The sequence below is a fragment of the Lutra lutra genome, chromosome 1 (assembly GCF_902655055.1).
Source record: "Lutra lutra chromosome 1, mLutLut1.2, whole genome shotgun sequence".
NCBI lineage: Eukaryota > Metazoa > Chordata > Mammalia > Carnivora > Mustelidae > Lutra > Lutra lutra.
In genome coordinates, this window is record NC_062278.1 from 142234658 (window position 1) to 142253753 (window position 19096).

Genomic DNA, 19096 nt, shown 5'->3' on the forward strand with positions numbered 1-19096 from the left:
TAACCCACTGAGCCACCCAGGTGCTCCTTGTTTTGTTTTGTTTCACCTGTATTCATTTATCTCTTGGTTTGGTCACTATCCAAATCAAGTACCAAAAAAAAAAAAAAAAAAAAAAGACAAAAAACCTCCCATGGTGTTAACATACCTTTCTATGAACTTAGGAATAAGCAGTGTCATCAGCCATAAAGGATTCATTTCATGCATGAGACGTTAGTTTAAGAAGGAACGCTGTGTTGGGGCACCTGGGTGGCTCAGGCGGTTGAGTGTCCAGCTCCTGATTTCAGCTCCAGTGTGATCTCAGGGTTGTAAGATGCAGCCTGTGTGAGACTTCATGCTCAGTGGGGAGTCTGCTTGAAGATTCTCTCTCTCCCTCTCCCTGTGTGCCTCCACCCCCTGCTTGCACACAAGCAACACGCTCTCCCTCTCCCTCTCTTTCTAAAATAAATGAAATCTTAAAACACAAAAAAAGGAATGCTATGTAACAACCGTCTTACAGATTTTTAAATACCTCATTCGTCATTGCACTCCCATGATCAAAAACTACAGAGTAACAGACAACTTCTTATTTTATCATTCAACACCCACCCCTTCATTCTCTCAGTCAGACTTTGACCTCGTTTTACTTTTGAAATAAGCTACCTGGCTAGCTGTCTATTAATAGTGTACAGTATCATGAGTATCAGGTTGGTTCATTGCATGTGTTCTCCACAGATGTCTAAAGATTACTCACTGGGATATTCTAAATGCTGAGATTTAAATTATTCAAAGATAGAGAAATCTTAGTGCCAATTTTCAAGTCATGTTAAAATATTATTTGTTTACCTTTTTTTAACTGACTTGGTTTTTCTTATCTTCAGTAATCTCAGAGATGACAGGTCATTTGGCATAAGAACAATGATAATAATAGCGAATATCATTAAACATTTCTTCTCTTTGCCTAACACTTTACATGAATTCTCATTTTATCAGAACTTGATCTGAAAAAGCAACTAAATCCCTACAACATTAGCTTTTCTGTGTGAATTCAAACTGTTAGATCTAAAAATCATCTAAATTTCTTTATTCTCTTCCTATTTTCTCTCCTGTTTTCAAAAAACTCTGTGGGGTGTGTGTGTGCGCGCGCATGCAGCTGCATGTGTGTTCGTTTATTTTGTTTCCTTCCTTCTTACAACTTCTTTATTTAGTATTGAAATTGCCTCAACTACACACATTTGAATTCCTCTGAACTTGTGTCTCAGTTTCTTTATCCATAAATGAGGAAAATAATAGTACCTCCCTCACAGGGTGATTGTGAAGACTAAGTTATGTAATAAATGGAGATCGCTTAGAATAGTGCCCAGCACATAAACATTGAATAATTGTTAGCCATTTTTAATTTTTATTATTATTTTTTGTGTTACAATGTTCCATGATATACCTGCGATATTTTTTTTATTTCATGGTATAAACAGAGAAACCAGTACCTTTTCCTCTCTAGCATGCATACATGCAAAGTTTGGAAACTTTGAACACCGCCACTTTCAAAGGAGACTTTCAAAGAATGTCTCTTTTTTGTGTAATATAACACTCACTGAGAGAGTGGGCATTCAGCCAGCTTGTAATTGCTGTTAATTTACTGTATCATTAAGAGAATTAGTCATTGTTTCATTTTCAACTGTGTTAAAATATACTTTACTTCAACACTGTTGTGGGCTATATGAAAAATCAAATTGTCATTTCCAGCAAGTTATGATGAATACTTTGTATTGTGTTGTATGTATATTGAATTATTAATCTCTTAAATAAATAACTGCCACTTCATATGTCTACAAACATAAAATGTAGTACTTCTTTCCCAAAGGATAAAGGAAGCCTATATATTATTTCCATTTTACATTTAGGAAATCTGTAAATATGCTACATTTTATATAATTGCCTTGGGTAGTGTGAGACTTATAAAAAATGTGAACAAAATAAAAGGAGGGTATTCTCCTTATGTTTATGTTTATGTCACTGTCTCTAATTTAATAGCAAGTGTCATATGGTTGGCCATTTATTATCCATTAATCCATTAAGTATCTCAGCTGTTGTGCTTCGTAATTAATTGTCGTTATGTATGAGACACTTTTGCAGTTATAAAGCAGAAATGAATCATCTTGTCTTAGAAATGTAGGTTCATTGGACATCTGTTAAATTATGATTTCTCTGTGCAGTACTAATTAATAAGTGAGTGTTGTTGGATCAACATAGCCCCATATAATCGTTTTAAGTTCAGTGTTCAAGAGCAGCTGTTCTCGTATTTTATGAGGGATGGGGGTTGAGGAGTGAGGCCTCTGGTGGAAGTATTAAACTCAAGAGAGCTTTGGGTTTTGGTTTTGATGGACCCCCAGGTATTGATTGAGGACCTGTTGTGTATATGCTCAATGAATTAAAATAATGGGAATGCTTAAGTGATATTTTGTGTATATGTTTAAGTTTAGATACCAGATCATCCTTTGTCCCTCAGTTACTGGGGACTCAGCAGTTTTTGAATCAATATATAATTATGTTACTGGAAAAATTGTCCAAGCCATGAAAACCCATTTGTAGAAAACTGATAGAACCAGTTTTCTTAAAAAACAAAACAAAACAAAAAAATCTTAATTGTTTTAAAGTACCATAATACTTTTTCAAATGGCCATTAAAAGGCAGTTGAAAGCCAAGCCTTCAAATGATAAAGTTGTACTCTTAGCAGTGTGCCACTTCTAGAGCTTTGTTAAGTTTCTTTTCTTTTCTTTCTTTTTTAATTGATTGAGGAAGGAAGCCTCTATATGCATGCCAAACAACATTGATTGAGCTGGTTTCAAGCTACTGTGTCTTTAACAGATAGTATTTTGTTCAAATTAAAGTAATTGAGACAACATCTATAAGAGATTTTTACGCAGATTTAAATATAAATCAGCTCTTCCTAAGGGATGACTCTATATTACCTTACATTTTGGCATATATGATACAATCTGGTCTCAAACTAGTGTTGTCCATGAGGCCCATGAAGAAGGAAATGCAGAGCACCACAGTCTAAGGTACATGAGACTTCTACAGAAAAATAAATAATACACACTGAGAAAGAACTCTACTCAGATTGCAGTGCACTCCATGATATGATCCTACCATAGAATCAGCTGGAGTACCATTTCTGAAACTTGAGTCAGTAGAACAAGTCAAAAGAGATGAGATAATCTTTTGAAGAGAAAAAGATGGAGGAGCACCTGGGGGGGCTCAGTCAATTAAGTGTCTGGCTCGATTTCGGCTCAAGTCATGATCTCAGGGTTGTGAGATCCAGCCCAAGATCCAGCCCAGCATCGGGCTCCTCACTGGGCATGGAGCTGCTAAAATTCATTCTTTCCCTCTCCCTTTACCCCTCTCCCCCCAAAAAGATTAAAAAATGGAATAGGAAATATAATGAGAGAATAAGTCACTAATAAAAAAGAACACACAAATTTGGAAAAAGAATCAAATTGAACCTCATTTAATATAGATATGTTCCTTAAACTTTCTATATAAATTTAATTTTTATAACTTAGATAAGAAGGAATCTAATTATTGGTCCCTAATAAAGTCATACCAAGTATCTTCCCTTGCCGGGCTTGGGTATAATCAGGTGCTGCACAGTGAGAAAGGGCCCTGAGGGTTGAGTACGATGCTCCTGTCTTCAAGAGATTTACTACTCAAGGTGGGAGTAGTTGCATGTTTTTCTACATCTGTACTTAAAAGGAACTGAGAAAGACTTTTTAAATTTAAATTTCTATACTCGAAAGTTCTTTTGTCATTCACCATTTAAATAGTATTTGAAATCTTTTTTTAAAAGTGGCTCTATCCTCTAGTTAAACATACCATACTATACAGTCATATGTAACGGAGTGGGCATCATCATTACACACGAGAGTTTCTAAGTAATGTTTAATTTTAATTCCTTTACTGCCAGCTATGAGGGAAGAAATATATTTCCAGGTTTTTTGTTCTTGTTTTGTTTTCTATTTGGGAAGGGGTTTGGTTTTATTTTGCTAATGTGTATTTCTTAGAGTTTCTTTAAGATTTGTGATTCTCCTCACTTATGATGGGTTATTCCAGTTTTTATTTTCTTAGGATGTGGTAGTTGCTGGTGCAGTGCTCTTAAGTCCATTTTAAGAAAAGAGCACTTGAAATCTCAAAAAGGTTAGTAGTACTGACATTTTTAAAATGTGTACTAACAAATTGTTCAGATAAACTAGTTTCATAGTAAGCCTTCAGCCAAGATCCATTTGAATGATGTTAACCCTGCTATTTTTGGACCTTTGTTACTTGATTCACTGATTTATGGCACAGGAGCTCCAAATATTTCCTCTCTGGGTCTCCATGGAAAAGTATTTTTAAGAGGAATGTATTTCTCACTGATCTCATACTTCCTCAGTAAAATCACTGTGTCATTTATCTCCTGATGAAAAGTTTTTTGAAAAATGGAATCTGTGTGCAAAATAGAGGTTATTTCTGAAATATTATTTTAAATGATCATTTTTAATGTCATTATCAGCTTTTCAGCTTGGAGATGTTTACTTTAAAACATTTTCCTAAATTGTCTGGCATCGGTTTGGCAGAAATACTTTATTAAAATATTTTCTTCTCTGTCTATACTCATGCCCTACATGATTTCTCTCCCTTTACAAAACCACTTTTTGTCTGTATGTGGAGTGTTGTCCTTACCCTAGAGCAAACAAGTGGTACAGAGAAAATACACTTAAAACTCAGGTGATAGTAGAATTATTACATGAACACATGGGTTTTGAAATAGCCTTGTAAAATTAGGAGATGTGAAGAAGGGAAGCGACACTAGCACTGCTTGAATTTCTGCTGAGTGCCAGGCATGGTACTAGAACTTCTTGTGTACTTAAGTCTTCACAGCCACTGTGGGTATAGCTAGTATTTTTCTCCATGTTAAGATGAGGAAACTGAATCTCGAACAGGCTAAGTTGATTCATCTAAAGTCAGAATTCCAGCTCAAGTCCTTTGAGCTCCCAAAACTACGTATTCTTTTCATAATATAACTCTTGGATCTTGAAACTAGAATGGTCCTGAGAATAATTAATTTAAATCTCATTTTGTCAGGAAATGGGGCTCATAGTAGTAAAGTGACTTTTCTCCTAGATCATTCACTACTTAGTAGCATTGTTTTATGCTATAGTCAACATAAAGAATTCTGTTAACTCTAAAATTATTTTTAAGGGCAGGTGATTGTGTGAAGTATAGAAATAGCACAGCTACATTTTAAGTTACATTTGTAAGCTAAAGTAGTAATGCAGCTGGAAAATATACGTACATGTATTGTCTCCTATTACTGCTGTAACAAATTAACACAAACTTAGAGGCTTAAAACAATATGAATATGGTTCTGGATGTCAGCAAACTAAAATCAAGGTGCAGCAAGCCTGCATTCCTTTTTGAGGTTTTGAGGGGAAATTCATTTCCTTGCCATTTCCAGCTTCTTGAGGCCTACTTTTTTGCTTAGATCATGGCCCCATCACTCTGGCTTCTTGCTTTCTCACCTCGCTTTGACTCTTTGACATCCCCTGCCTATCTTTCTGCTTCCCTCTTACAAAGCTTTTGTGATTATATCCAGCCCACTTATATAATCCCAAAGTAATCACCCCATCTCAAGAGCCTTAACTTATTCACACCTGCAAAGTCCCTTTTACCATGCAAGGGTAACATTATTCACAGGTTCCAGGGATTAGAATATGGACATCTTTGGGGTAATAGGGCATTATCCTGTCTACCCCACACATACACACCTACATGCCTCTGTTGTGTGTTTATGTATTATACAACAATCAAAACACTTCTCATTCAGAGTCATCTAGGAATTAGATACTCTGGATAAACAAGTTTTCTGTATCACTATATCCAAATCATTTAAAAAATTTCCTTAATATATGGAAAATATTCTAAAACGTGCTGTCTTCCCTGCCTTTGAAAACAGTATTCTCAGTATAATTTTACCTCTCCTTGAGGAATGATAGCTATCATTATAAACATCAGTATTGAGCTGTGCTTCAAATACAGCAATAAATGCAAATGCAGGTGTGGGTTGTGTGATACACAGAACTCAGTAAATATTAAGCCCTGCATGGAACTGGAATTTTCTTTTTGGTCATTTTTTATCATTTGTTTTTTTGTCAGAAGGGTGACATGAAGGTTGTACTGCCGTCCGGTCCCCTAAACAAGATAACATGATGGTTTTTCTATAAAATTGAATCAGATGTGAACAGTCTTCTTCAGAATGAGGGTGGGAGAAAGGTGCTTTCTCAGTCTTTAAAAAATCTTCTAATGTGTACAAATCCCTTGATATTTGTCAATATTCAAAACATCATTTTCTGTTTCTGTATTACTAAAGTCTAAAAGCACTACAGACAATTCCTTATCAGTTTGCATATATTCTTTTTCATTTCCCCTTTTTGTTGTTAGCATCTGGAAGAGAATGCTAACTGTTTCAAGAGCTGTTATTACCAAGTTTTTGCCTTAATTGTGGAACACTTATGCTGATCTGACCAGGCCACATTTTTTTTTAATTTTCTTTATTATTAGACAGTAGTAACAAATATGTCTTACTTTCCAGATCATTCTCCCCAGTTTTCAGTCTACAATAAGTTGTGGCTGGAAAATGTTTTTACCTAAAGAACAATAAAATGTTACAACCCCTGAGAAAGATACTTGTCTCTGAGCAGTAGCCTGTGATTTGGCAGCATTTGTTCAACAAACAATGGGCCTTTTCTATGTGCCAGCACTGCATTAGACATCAGTTGAAAGAAAATACTTTCATGGGTAACTGACGGTTTGATGAGGAGGTCCTGTGGCAAATGTGATACTAGAAATAGGAGTATAATAAGGGAACCCTGAAGAGGTCATAGCTTACATTACAATAGGTAGATGTGTGACACTTCTTAAAACTCTGATCATCAACTTTTTCTGGTTCAAATGGTAGTATTTGTGGAAAATAAACTCAAAATGTATTAAAGACCCAACTGTGAGACCTGAAACCGTAAAACTCTTAGAAGATTCTGAATGTAAGCAGTAATTTCATTGACATTGGCCTTAGCAGCATTTTTCTAGATATGTCTCCTAAGAAAAAGGAAACAAAACCAAAAACAAACTGTTGGGACTACACCAAAATGAAAGCTTTTGCACAACAAAGGAAATCATCAATGAAACAAAAAGACAACTCACTAAATGGGAGGAGATATTTGCAAATGATATATCCCATAAAGGGTTAATATCCAAACTATATCAACCACTTATACAGCTCAACACTAAAAACTCAGACAATATGATTAAAATATGGACAGAGGACCTGAATAAACAGTTTTCCCACAGAAGACATACAGATGGCCCACAGACACATGGAAAGATGTTCAGCATCACTACTCCTCAGCCAATATGGAAAACAGTATGGAGGTTCCTCAAAAAATTAAAAATAGAAAAACCATATGATTTAATAACTACTTTTGGGTATTTACCCAAAGAAAAAGAAAACACTGATTTGAAAAGATATATGCAACCCAAGAGCCCATCAATAGATGAATGGATAAAGAAGATGTGTTATGTATGTATACAATAGAACATTAATCATAAAAAAAGGATGAGTTCTTGCCATTTGCCACAATGTGGATGGACCTAGAGGGTACTGTGTTCAGTGAAGTAAGTCAGACAGAGAAAGACAAATACCACATGATTTCACTTGTGTGTGGAATCTAAAAAAAACAATCCAAATGAATAAACAAAAGCCAGAATCAGGCCTTTAAATGCAGAGAACAAACTGATGGTTAACAGAGGGAAAGCGGTTCGGGAGTAGGTAAAATGGGTAGAAGGGAGTGGGAGATACAGACTTTCACTTACGGAATGAATAAGTCACAAGAATTAAAGGTACAGCATAGAGAATATAGTCAATGATATTGTAATAGTGTTGTCGTGTGACAGTTGTAATAGTATTGTATGGTGGGTACACTTGTGGTGACCAGAGCATAACATAGAGATGTTGAATGACTGTGTTGTACGCCTGAAAGAAATGTAACATTATGTGTCAAACATACACAAATAAAAAAAATATTTTAAAGTACTGTTTCTGGGAGCCTAGAGCATTAAAGTATAGGAACAATCAAACTACCTGTTTGATTCTTGTGGTTTATTTATGAACACCTTTTGGGACAAAAGTTAACAAACATCACCAAAGTAGATCCTTTAATTAGTATTATAAAAAATTAAAGTGTAAAGCATTCTCTGTCCAAAAAACCCACAAGATTCTTTGCAAATTCATGCTTTATTTTTTATCTAACTGTACTTCACTTTTAATGAAATATCGCCACTTAAAATAGAGAGTAGACAGTAAAAAACAATCTAATTAGAAAATGGGCAAAAGACGTGAACATCCTCTTTTAAGAAAGAGGGTATCCAGATAACAAATAAGCACATGAAAAGAAGTTCAACATCATTAGCAATTAGGAAAATACAAATTAAAACCACAATGTGGGAGCACCTGGGTGGCTCAGTGGGTTAAAGCCTCTGCCTTTGGCTCAGGTCATGATCCCGGGGTCCTGGGATGGAGCCCCGTGTAAGGCTCTCTGCTTGGCAGGGAGCCTGCTTTCTCCTCTCTCTCTCTCTCTCTCACGCTCTCTCTCTCTCTCTCTGCCTGCCTCTCTGCCTACTTGTGATCTCTGTCTGTCAAATAAATAAATAAATAAATAAAACCACAATATGTTACCAGCCACTACATCCAATCAGAATGACGAAAATAAAGCATAGTACACTAAATGCTGCAAGGATGCAGAGAAACTGGGTCATCACTGCTGGTGGGAATGTAAAATAGTTCAACTGCTCTGGAAAAAATTATGGCAGTTTCTTATAAAACTAAATAGGAGCTTATGATACAACCCAATAATTGCATTTTGGGGCATTTATCTCAGAGAAATGAAAACTTGTGTTTACACAAATACACATACATGTTTATGGCAGCTTTATTTGTGATAGCTAAAAACTGGAAACAATCCATTTATCCTTCAAAGAACACCCATACCATGGAATACTACCCAGCAATAAGAAGGAACAAACTCTTGATAACTCAACAACTTAGATGGATCTGAAGGGAAATGTGCAAGTAGAAAGAGCAAACTTCAAAAAATGACGTATATGATTCCATTTATGTAACATTCTTGAAATGACAAAATCATAGAGATGAGGCAGAGAGTAGTGGTTGTCAAGAATCAAAAGGGGAAAGTGGGAAGGTGGCTGCACCAGGTAAATGGTAGCACAAAGGATGTTTGTGAAGGAACTGTTATGTATCTTGGCTGTGATTGTGGTCATACAGATCTACATCTGATAAAATTGCATAGAAACACATATACATGAGTGCGTATAAAACTGGTTATAAGTGGAAAAGATCAGCTGACTATTTCAGGGTGAGTATCCTGTGATACTGTATTACAGTTCTGCAGGAGGTTACTCATGGGGGAAAGTGGATGAGGAACATATATGATCCATCGGTATTATTCTTACAACACAGTATGAATCTATAATAATCTCAAAAGTTGAAAAAAAAAAAAGAACAGAGGCATTGAGGCTAAGTAGGAGAACATGAGGTTTTGGGTCAACAAAGCTATGTTCAGATTCTGACTCCTCCACTTACCAACTGTGCAACCACATGCCAGTTCTTTAACCCCTCTGTGCCTTCATTTATTTTTTTTCTGCCATTTTATTGAGATATAATTGGCATAGAACGTTGTATTTATTTTAGTTGCACAACATCATGATATGATATATGTATGTATTGCAAAATGATTACCACAATAAGTTTAGCTAGCATCTGTCTCCTTACAGAGTTACGATTTCTTTATTTTAAAAGTAGGTACAGTAATACTACTTACCTCTGAGTTATTTTGAGTATTAACTAGCTCTGAGTAGCCGATCAATATCTGATAGGTTTTTAAAACATCGTATATAGAAGCCACTCATCATTTACATTGGATCACAAAAAATATTTTGTCTTTTCATCTAGTACTTAAAGGAATAGTCACTTTGTTTTCTCTGCAGAATTTTAATATTCCTACATATTCTCTATTTCATTAAATTCTGCTCTTGTATTTATTTCTACTTTTTATTTCTGCTCATGTATTTATTTCTACTTTTATGGGACTAACTCTGTTATTCTTTTTTCTTCCTTAAACACTTTCCTCCTTTCTAATTTATGTATATGAAACTATAGATTTCTTTTTGACAACTTTTGCCAAATGGCAAAGTTTGATGTTGGTAATCCAACATTTCATTGTCATTCAGTTATAAATGTAGCTGTTTTTTTTTTTCCTCTGATACAAGCATTATTTGAAAAATGTGTTTTCAGTTTCCCAAACACTTGATGGAGAATCTTTGTGGTCTTAATAATTCTTTGAAATATATTAAGCTTCCTCTGTGGCAGGGCATGTGATTAGTTTTTTATAACCGTTTCTTATGTGCTTGGAAAATAATATATATTCTTTGTTGAGTGTGGAATTTCATCTTTGTTCAATCCCTTGATTTTGTTTATTTGGTTGTTCCTATTTTCAGTATCCTTACTATGTTTTGGTCTGCATGACTTCAGTTGCTGCAGCAAAAATGTCCCTCTGATTGTAGATGTGTCATTTTCTCCTTATAATTCTGCTAAGTTTCACTTTTTATATTTTTGGCTCTTATTAGGTACAACAGATTCAGAATTATTATATTTTTCTCATGAATTGTTCATTTTATCATAATGCAGCAATCATCTTTATTCATTCTGCCTTAAACATATGTTTGATCTGATAGTAATATAGCCATTTAAGCTCTTTTTCAGTTGGTGTTTGCATAGTATATATGCCCAGGATTTAGAATTCAGGGGAAACATTTTTCTCTTCACCTCCGAGCCTAGGCTTTCTCTAGTAAGCATCTTTGCTATCTCTCCCAGAAGAATTCATTATCTTTTCAAGTCCATCCGCTTACTAAAACTCTAGCTGCTCAAGTATCCTAATCTATGTAAGGGCTCTCAATTCCAGCCTCTTTCCACATGTAGCCCTAAGGTTTCACCTTTCTCCATGAAGACATCAAAACCCAAGCCTCCATTTTACCAAGACTGGCTACTATCCTTTCCCCTGCTCCTCTTCCCTATGTCCCACCCCTGATAGCTACACTGTCAGCTCATGTGCATACTGTAATTTTTGGTTTTCAATTCTGGCCTCCGGGGATTCTCTGCAAATTCAGCTATGCATTTTTTTTTAAATGTTAGCTTTATTTTCTTCAGCATTGTTAGGTGTTTAGAATGTGTTTGTGTAGAAGGAATGTTAAACTTATCAATAAGTTCTGGCATGTTCCTAAAAGGGCAGATCTTTTTTTTTTTTTTTAAGATTTTATTTATCTATTTTAGAGAGATAGACAGCATGAGCAGGGGGAGGAGCAGAGGGAGAAGCAGACTCCCCGCTGAGTAGGGAGCCAGACATGGCGTTTGATCTCAGGGCACTGGGATCATGACCTGAGTTGAAAACAGACACTTAACTGACTAAGCTACCTAGGCACACCAGAAGGGCAGTTCTATCAAGAGTACTAATGAAATGAAAATGGCACTGTGTTGTTCAATAATTGTCATAGACAGGATCTGTCTGTCCTTTCTGAGTCTTGATTTTACAAATTAAGTAAATCTGGTGTTTGAGTGGGTGCTGGATGCCCTGGTGATGTGACAGCAAAGATCTGCCTTTTTTTTTTTTTTTTTTTGGTTCATAACCATTTTAAACTTAGGGTACCAGAAGACTGGTCTTTAACACACCAAGATTTTTTTATATTTCAACTTAATTTTTGAAAATACTAATGTACATGATATTAATAAATGACATTAAGATCTTATTATTGTTTATATAATAAGACTTTTATAAGACAGAGTTTTAAAACTGATTTAGACTTAACTTTTGAATTGAAGTTCTTTAAAAATGTTATAAACATGTTTCAGAATTACACCTAAACAAAGTGCAGTGGTGATCTAGCTATCATAGGGCAGAGGTACGCTATGCTGATATTATATTCAAGATACAGAATTTAAGGAGGAAAAGGTTCATAAATTGTAACTAATACAGTTTTTTTAATAAACTATGTATATTATTTATATACATGCCTAATTCATGTTTTTAAACCATAATGAATAATATTTATGTTCTTTTATAGTATTCTTATGCTGTTTTGAACTCTAAAATATACAAAATCCTTAAAAACAACTAGATTCCCAAGGTGCCTTTGAAATTTTTATTTTTTTTTTAAAGATTTTATTCATTTTTTTGACAGACAGCGATCATAAGTAGGCAGAAAGGCAGGCAGAGAGAGTGGAGGAAGCAGGCTCCCTGCTGAGCAGAGAGCCTGATGCGGGGCTCGATCCCAGAACCCTGAGATCATGACCTGAGCCAAAGGCAGAGGCTTAATCCACTGAGCCACCCAGGTGCCCCCGAAATTTTTATTTTTGAAATTGTTTCTTCAAAATGTTTTTGGAAATCACAGTTAGTTTTTCTCTTATGAACATTCCTACAATTGCACTAAGAGCAAATTCAGTCCCCAGAAAATTGGTTAAGTGATAGGACTCTTTATCAAAAGCAAAAGGACATGATTTTGCTATTGGGGTTTAGTTCTCTATGTCCAGAATAACAAATTCTAAAATAATGATTTTGTTTCGTGATTCTTCTCATGTGCCTAAGGAGAATTTAAGTATGTGGTTCAACCAGCTACCCTTGGATTATTTTGTCCAATAAAAAGTATGTCTGTTTATAACAACTTTACCTTTTCTTCTAGGTTACCTTCCGAACAAGAATCTATCACTGTAATATTAACAGCCAGGGAGTCATCTGTCTGGACATCCTAAAGGACAACTGGAGTCCAGCCCTAACCATTTCTAAAGTTCTCCTCTCCATCTGCTCACTTCTTACAGATTGCAACCCTGGTAAGAGACTTTAAGTCTAATACTGAATTCAGGTCTATTCAAGACATAAATGTCAGACCTTAGTGAATTATTTACTACCACCACCACTACTACTACTACTATAACTACTACTATTATTATTATTGATTTTAAATTTCCATAGTATGTAACTGCTTTCTTTTTAAATTGGGTCTTCTCATTAGTCTTTTTAAGACCTATTATTTACCAAGAAGGAAAAAGCATAATGTGATAAAAATTAATGAAAAATCATTTTGGATTGGGAAGTGCATTTACAGAATGCGTTACATTCTACTGCCAAATAATAATAAAAATTCAAATTGAATGGCTTAATCTTTAATTAGATGCCTACCAGAAGATGTTAATTTGAGAAATGTGGGCCATTAAAATCTGATAACAACCAAGCAGCACCATGCAGACATGACCTTGTTGGCATTTTAATAACCATGCGTCCTTTCAAGCTAATAGAACAAAAAAGCTGAATGGTCCTCAGCTAGGAAATACAACTTCCCAGGAAAACTAAAAGAGCCTGTGGCCAAGCCTTTGTGGCTTGCTGGTGTGCTTAATGCTGGAAGTTCTTACTTTCTGTGTTGTCCTAGATATGTGATTATGTGTCTTTGACCATTTTTTTTAACCAGAATACAAACCAGCTGCCAATTTTTTACATATTTGGGTTTATTTTAAAAACTACAGAAGTTCAAAGGTAGCTACAGAGTTTTCATTGATGTTTTCAATGAGAAATTCTTTGAGTATTTAATTAGTAGTGTTAATATTTCATAAGTTTCTATCTTCCACATTCAGGAATAAACTCTATTCACTAAATACATGAAGTTTTAGACAAGAGAAATGACAAAGGGGAATCAGGGTCTCTCTTAAGCTCCTGGCTGGTTTATAAAACTTGTATTATAATTATAAATTATCTGTTCAAATTTTGTGTTTTTGTTATTTTTCAATAGAAACTTTTTAAAATAAAGATATATAAAAATACTTCAACCTAAAGGAAAATAAAATGTAACTATACAGGATCATTATAAAATGTTTTTTTAATTATTTCATATTTTTATCCCAGATAGTGAAGTTCAATAATGCTGCACTAATTTAAAACTGAATGACAAATACTGTGTTCTATCTCATTATTCCTGTTTCAATCCCATTTGTCTGTATGACTGTGTATAATTTCATTTTAGAGGTAATGTCATCAAAAGACATTTCTTTGTGTGATATGAGGACTAACCCACATGGTCCTCCCGGAAATGGTGGAACATGAAATTACATTTGCCTCCCCACTTCCAAAAGAGTACTTCTGGGATTTGCTGAAATTTAGGGTATTTTAGAAGAAAAATTTATTTTGAGAAGTAAGTCACTTATTCAAGAGACTTTTGATGTGGGGTCGACATGCCGTACCCCTTAAACTTAGCAGTGTTCAAGTCAAATATGTCTCACTAAAACCAGGGGGAGAAAAGAAGGGAACTTTTGAGACCATACTATTAGGCACTTCCGAGCACTAGATGAACATCCTCATTTCTTACACATGGAATAAGGTGTAACTTCACACTTAAGAGAAAAAGCTCCATGCTGACAAGCATTCCTTATCCCAGTGGTAGCCAGACCTGCTTGGTGTCCCAGTCAGCTGAAATGGCCTGTCTCTCTGAATCAGTTCCTATGTGGGAAACTGTTCTCTTTATAGGTCTTCCCCGCTTAATATATTCATCCCACCAAAACCTTCTCTCAGCAATCAAAAGGATTTCTGTTGAGTAAATCAGACTTTTCTTTTGCTGTGTCTCAGAAAATTACAGATACATTCTGCAAAACAATAAAAATAAAATCACCCTAGACTAAAGCAAAATCACATAAATAAAATGAATAGATTTTGAAAATAATGCTATTGACAGTAAGAATAAGCCTAAAGGATAAAGAAAAAGTAAAGAATAAGCCTAAGATAAAACCTCAAGTTTTACCAGTTATAGCCCATCTGATAAAAGAATAGAATATTGTTTGTAAAATACATGCCAACCGACTAAATGTTTATTCTTTAACACATATAAAAATGTTTCCTAATTGGCACATCATCTATGTGTGTGTTCACACTTTTAGAGTCTTGAAAAGAGTTGTTTATCTTAAACAAGTCATAATGTCCATTCTTTTGTTTCACACTCTTTTCTGGGTCACTTCCAATCTGCAGATTTCCCCTGCCCAGATTTTAGTTAAACCTCAGTCTAACCTATCTTCAAATTATCACACATATAAGTTTGATAGAATACAAATAAATAAGATTCTCCTATAACTTTCCTATACTGAATACATAGAGCTATTTTAACACCAGAGTGCTGTCAGTTCTGAAGTAGGCTCTGCATAAGGATATAAATTTAACCAATTTTAAGTGTTTTCTCGCTCTTCTCCCTACATAAACTGATTTTTTGAATCAGTTCTCATACTTTTCTCATAATTTTCCTTTGTCTCTTTTAAGACTTTTTGGTCTGTTCATAAATGTTAAGTGTTTGAGGGTGCAGCCACACATCCTTACTGCATGGTATTTGCAGTCAGCAGTTACAGATTTTAATACCAGCCCCACTGTTGTGTGACTTGTACTGGCTTCTTAACTTTCCTCAGACTCAGTTTCTTATACAACGCGGAGGTAACCATCAGCCCTACCTAAATCACAGCATTCCTATGAGGTACATATGCAAGCCCCTTGTAAACAGTCAGGGACTAGTTGATGTCATTTCCTAGACTATTTAAGACTCCAACTAACCATAGATTCAATGGCTGATAAATCCCTACTCAGTCAAATTTCATTGAGAGAAGAGAGTATTGAATAATCTCGAAACACCACCACAGCACTGACACTCTTGGATTTAAACTCTGGAAGAAGCCTAACCTTAAATTAGTAGTCCCTATTGCATTATTTCCTAGGAAGGATTATCTCTCTGGTGGCAAAATGTCCAACAGTTACCAGTCAGTGAACGGGTGCACCAGTGATAATCATTCTGATCCCGGTGCAGCAGTCTAGGTAGGTCTAACTGCTGGCCTTTCTAGGGCTGTTCACACTTCACAGTGATGCTTATTGAGCCTGCCAGAGCACTCTTACTTGTCAGACATCACCCGGCTGCCAGAGTTTGGCTGAGGAACAGAGTGGCAGCAGAAAGTAGAGGATGATAAGCTCAAAAGGCCAGGACCAACCTTCCAGGCTCTCGGAATTTAATCCTCCTTCATGAACATGATTTAATCCATGAATTGCTGGAATTTAAAGTACTAATCAGATTTCTATTTTTCACAGAATATTTTTGTCAATACTCTCCTCTCAAGCATATATAAAATTTAGGCTCTGTTCCTTTTGATTTTATCTTTTGAGGTTTGTTTTTGCTCTTTTGTGGTTATTTTTTTAAACTCTTATTAGATATGTATTACATTCTTTATATGAAGTCTCTTTATTAAAATATGCTTATCTTATGGTCCTCAGTCCCAAAAATAATGGGTATTTTGCCTTATACAAAATGAACTATCCTGAGAACACTGACAATTATGAGATAAAACAAGTAGGTCAACAATTTTCCTTTACCAGATGCTTTATTTACAAAGTAATTTTCAGAAGTACTTCAAAAGTACTTCTTTTTTTCCTCTCCTTTTTCCAAAAAGTATATTAAATCTGGATGTCATCTGGCATTATTTATCTCAGTTCTACTTTTCTACTCTACTGCTGTTGCTATCTAAAGTATTAGAAACTTGTTTTATTCTGAGTGTAATTCTGACACTGTGTCATTAAAGAATTATCCCCCAAATGTATGGGTTTTATGAGATAATTGGAAATTTGTAAACTGAACATTTGATACTAAGGAATTATTGCCAGAAATTTTTAGGCATAATAAAATGGAAATTAGATTATGAATTTTTTATACATCCTTACCTTTTAGAAAAATGGAACTATTTGCAAATAGAGTTCTTTGATATCTAGAATTTGCTTCAAAATAATCCAGAAAAATCAGAAGTAGATAAGGATGTGGAAGATATGAGATTGACCATTATAAGTGTTGAATGATGAGTGATGGGTACTTGGCAGGGGTTCATTATACTGGTCTACCTTTGAGTATGTTTGAAATTTCCCGTAATAAGGATTTCTTTTTAACTGCCTAAGATGAGCAGCGATATAATCTATAAAAGGTGTGTGATTTGGCTCTTTTGTTCTGTGAGGGAATCATCTGGGCTCTGACCCTCACCCTATGTATTTCATTCCTCTGTCATCTGCCTTCAAACTAAAAGCTGTCTCATGCTTCGGCCTGGGCCATCAGGGTCCTGCATTCATACAACCAAGAAGTCTTTGCTGACCACTCTTCAAACAGGCAGAACTGTACAGGCCAGTTAATATGAAAATGCTCTGAGCATACCCACAAATATCAACACTCAAGATGGGTGAGCTCTTCCCCATACCTCCCAGTACCTTCCAAATAAAAATCAAGTATTGGTTACTCCCAGTCTTAGATGTATGCATATCTTTCTTAGAACAGCAAATAGAACTAAGAATGGCAGCTAATTAACCCTCAGCCTTACACAATGATTAAGCTGAAGGTGGGCACAGCTGCAGCTTCATTGCTAAGAGCTTTATTCTTCTCAAATGGACTGAGCAAATGGAAAGAGGAATTTGCTCCCAATGGCTCTTTTATAGTGTTCTGGAAAAGGTCAGAGAATGGCCTCTTCCTCATTCTCCAATGTCCCAGCCCTTTGTTTCAGATCACTTATGGCCTGTTTTTTAAACAACTGGTAGAATCCTTATCCACAAATTGTCTCAGATACCTAACTTTGATTGTTATTTATTGCTTATATTTGACCTAGTTATGATTGTATAATAAATTGTGTTACTAAGCATGAAAATTTTATAATTGATAGCAACTGCTAGGGAATGGGGACCATAAAGTAGAATTAATTATTTCAACACAGGCATATTTGTGTAGCTTATCTACACTAAGCTTGTGAGCTCTTAGACTAATGAAAGGTACATAAATGGACTTCTAAGAGGATCCTACTGCCTCCTGTAATAGCATGGACCTGGCTTCTACACATCCTACTCTACTACACTTGAGAACTGGCAAAGAACAATTTCTTTAATTGAAATTCAGATGAAGCTCTAAAAACAATAAACCTACCTGTTTTCAAAGCTGACTATCTTTGCAGTGTTGGGTCCCCAATGTTGGATCCCCCAATAATGGGTCCGTGATTAAAGGAGTGAGACTGATACAAAGCGAAGGTCAAGCAAAGCTTTATTTCGTACCAAGCATCAAGAATCCAACCAACTGGTCCGGGCCACGCCTCTTACAGAGAGCGCGACCCCTCCCTGCCTCACAGACTAACTTTTATAGAGCAAAGGCCATGTGGTTGGGCCTGGCCACACACAGGTGGCAAATGAGATTGTAACACACAGAGAAAGCTGCACAGTCATGCTAGATCACACATAAGTGACCAATTGAATTACAATTTACCCTATAGTAGACATTTGAACTAGCCTATCACCTTGGTGAGAATTGGCGCCCAAAAGGCGGGGCCCACACTCCTTGGTAGCTAGGGAGACAGTATGCACGCTTTACTAATTGGATGTCTCCACCTGACCCAACTCATCCCTGCATTCGGGCTGTGATCTCCATCTGACCTGACCCACCCTTGTATTTGGGCTTTGTTACCTGGGACTGGTTTCCTGGACTTGCTTTTAAATAAGTTCCCCTGGGGTTGGAGGGGCAGGGTCAATTTAAGTTTTACTGCATAAACAACAAAATGGCTGTTCAATCAAGGTGGGGCCACTCTGGCTAAATAGGCCATTACAGCAGGAATGCAAAAATATTTTTTCCAAAAAAAGACATTAAATATGGGTGCATAGACATAAGATTTCTCCTAATGCCTGTGACTTTTTTTTTAAGTGAGAAAATTGTGAATTAGAAATATATGGTAAAACATAAAGCTAACTTCAAGCTGTTCTCTTTGTGAAGAATTGGCTCTCTTCTAAAATGTCACATTGATAAATTCCAGAAGTCATTCTAATCAGTAGTTTCAAATGTGGATGTAGATAGGCTATAATTCATTGTCTTAACTTCTCTGACACCTTATGTAAAGGAAAGCTATATTTATATGTAGGTAGTCAATCATCTATCT

At 35.6% G+C, this 19096-nt stretch overlaps 1 protein-coding gene across 2 annotated transcripts in view; it reads left to right on the forward strand.

Moving 5' to 3' along the window:
• UBE2E2 (ubiquitin conjugating enzyme E2 E2) overlaps window positions 1-19096 on the forward strand; it is a 369362-nt gene that overhangs the window by 311220 nt on the left and 39046 nt on the right. For both annotated transcript variants that reach the window (XM_047737941.1, XM_047737950.1), the window contains one exon: window positions 12817-12964. In XM_047737941.1, coding sequence (XP_047593897.1) covers window positions 12817-12964 — 148 coding nt within the window. The remainder of the gene's footprint in view (window positions 1-12816; window positions 12965-19096) is intronic.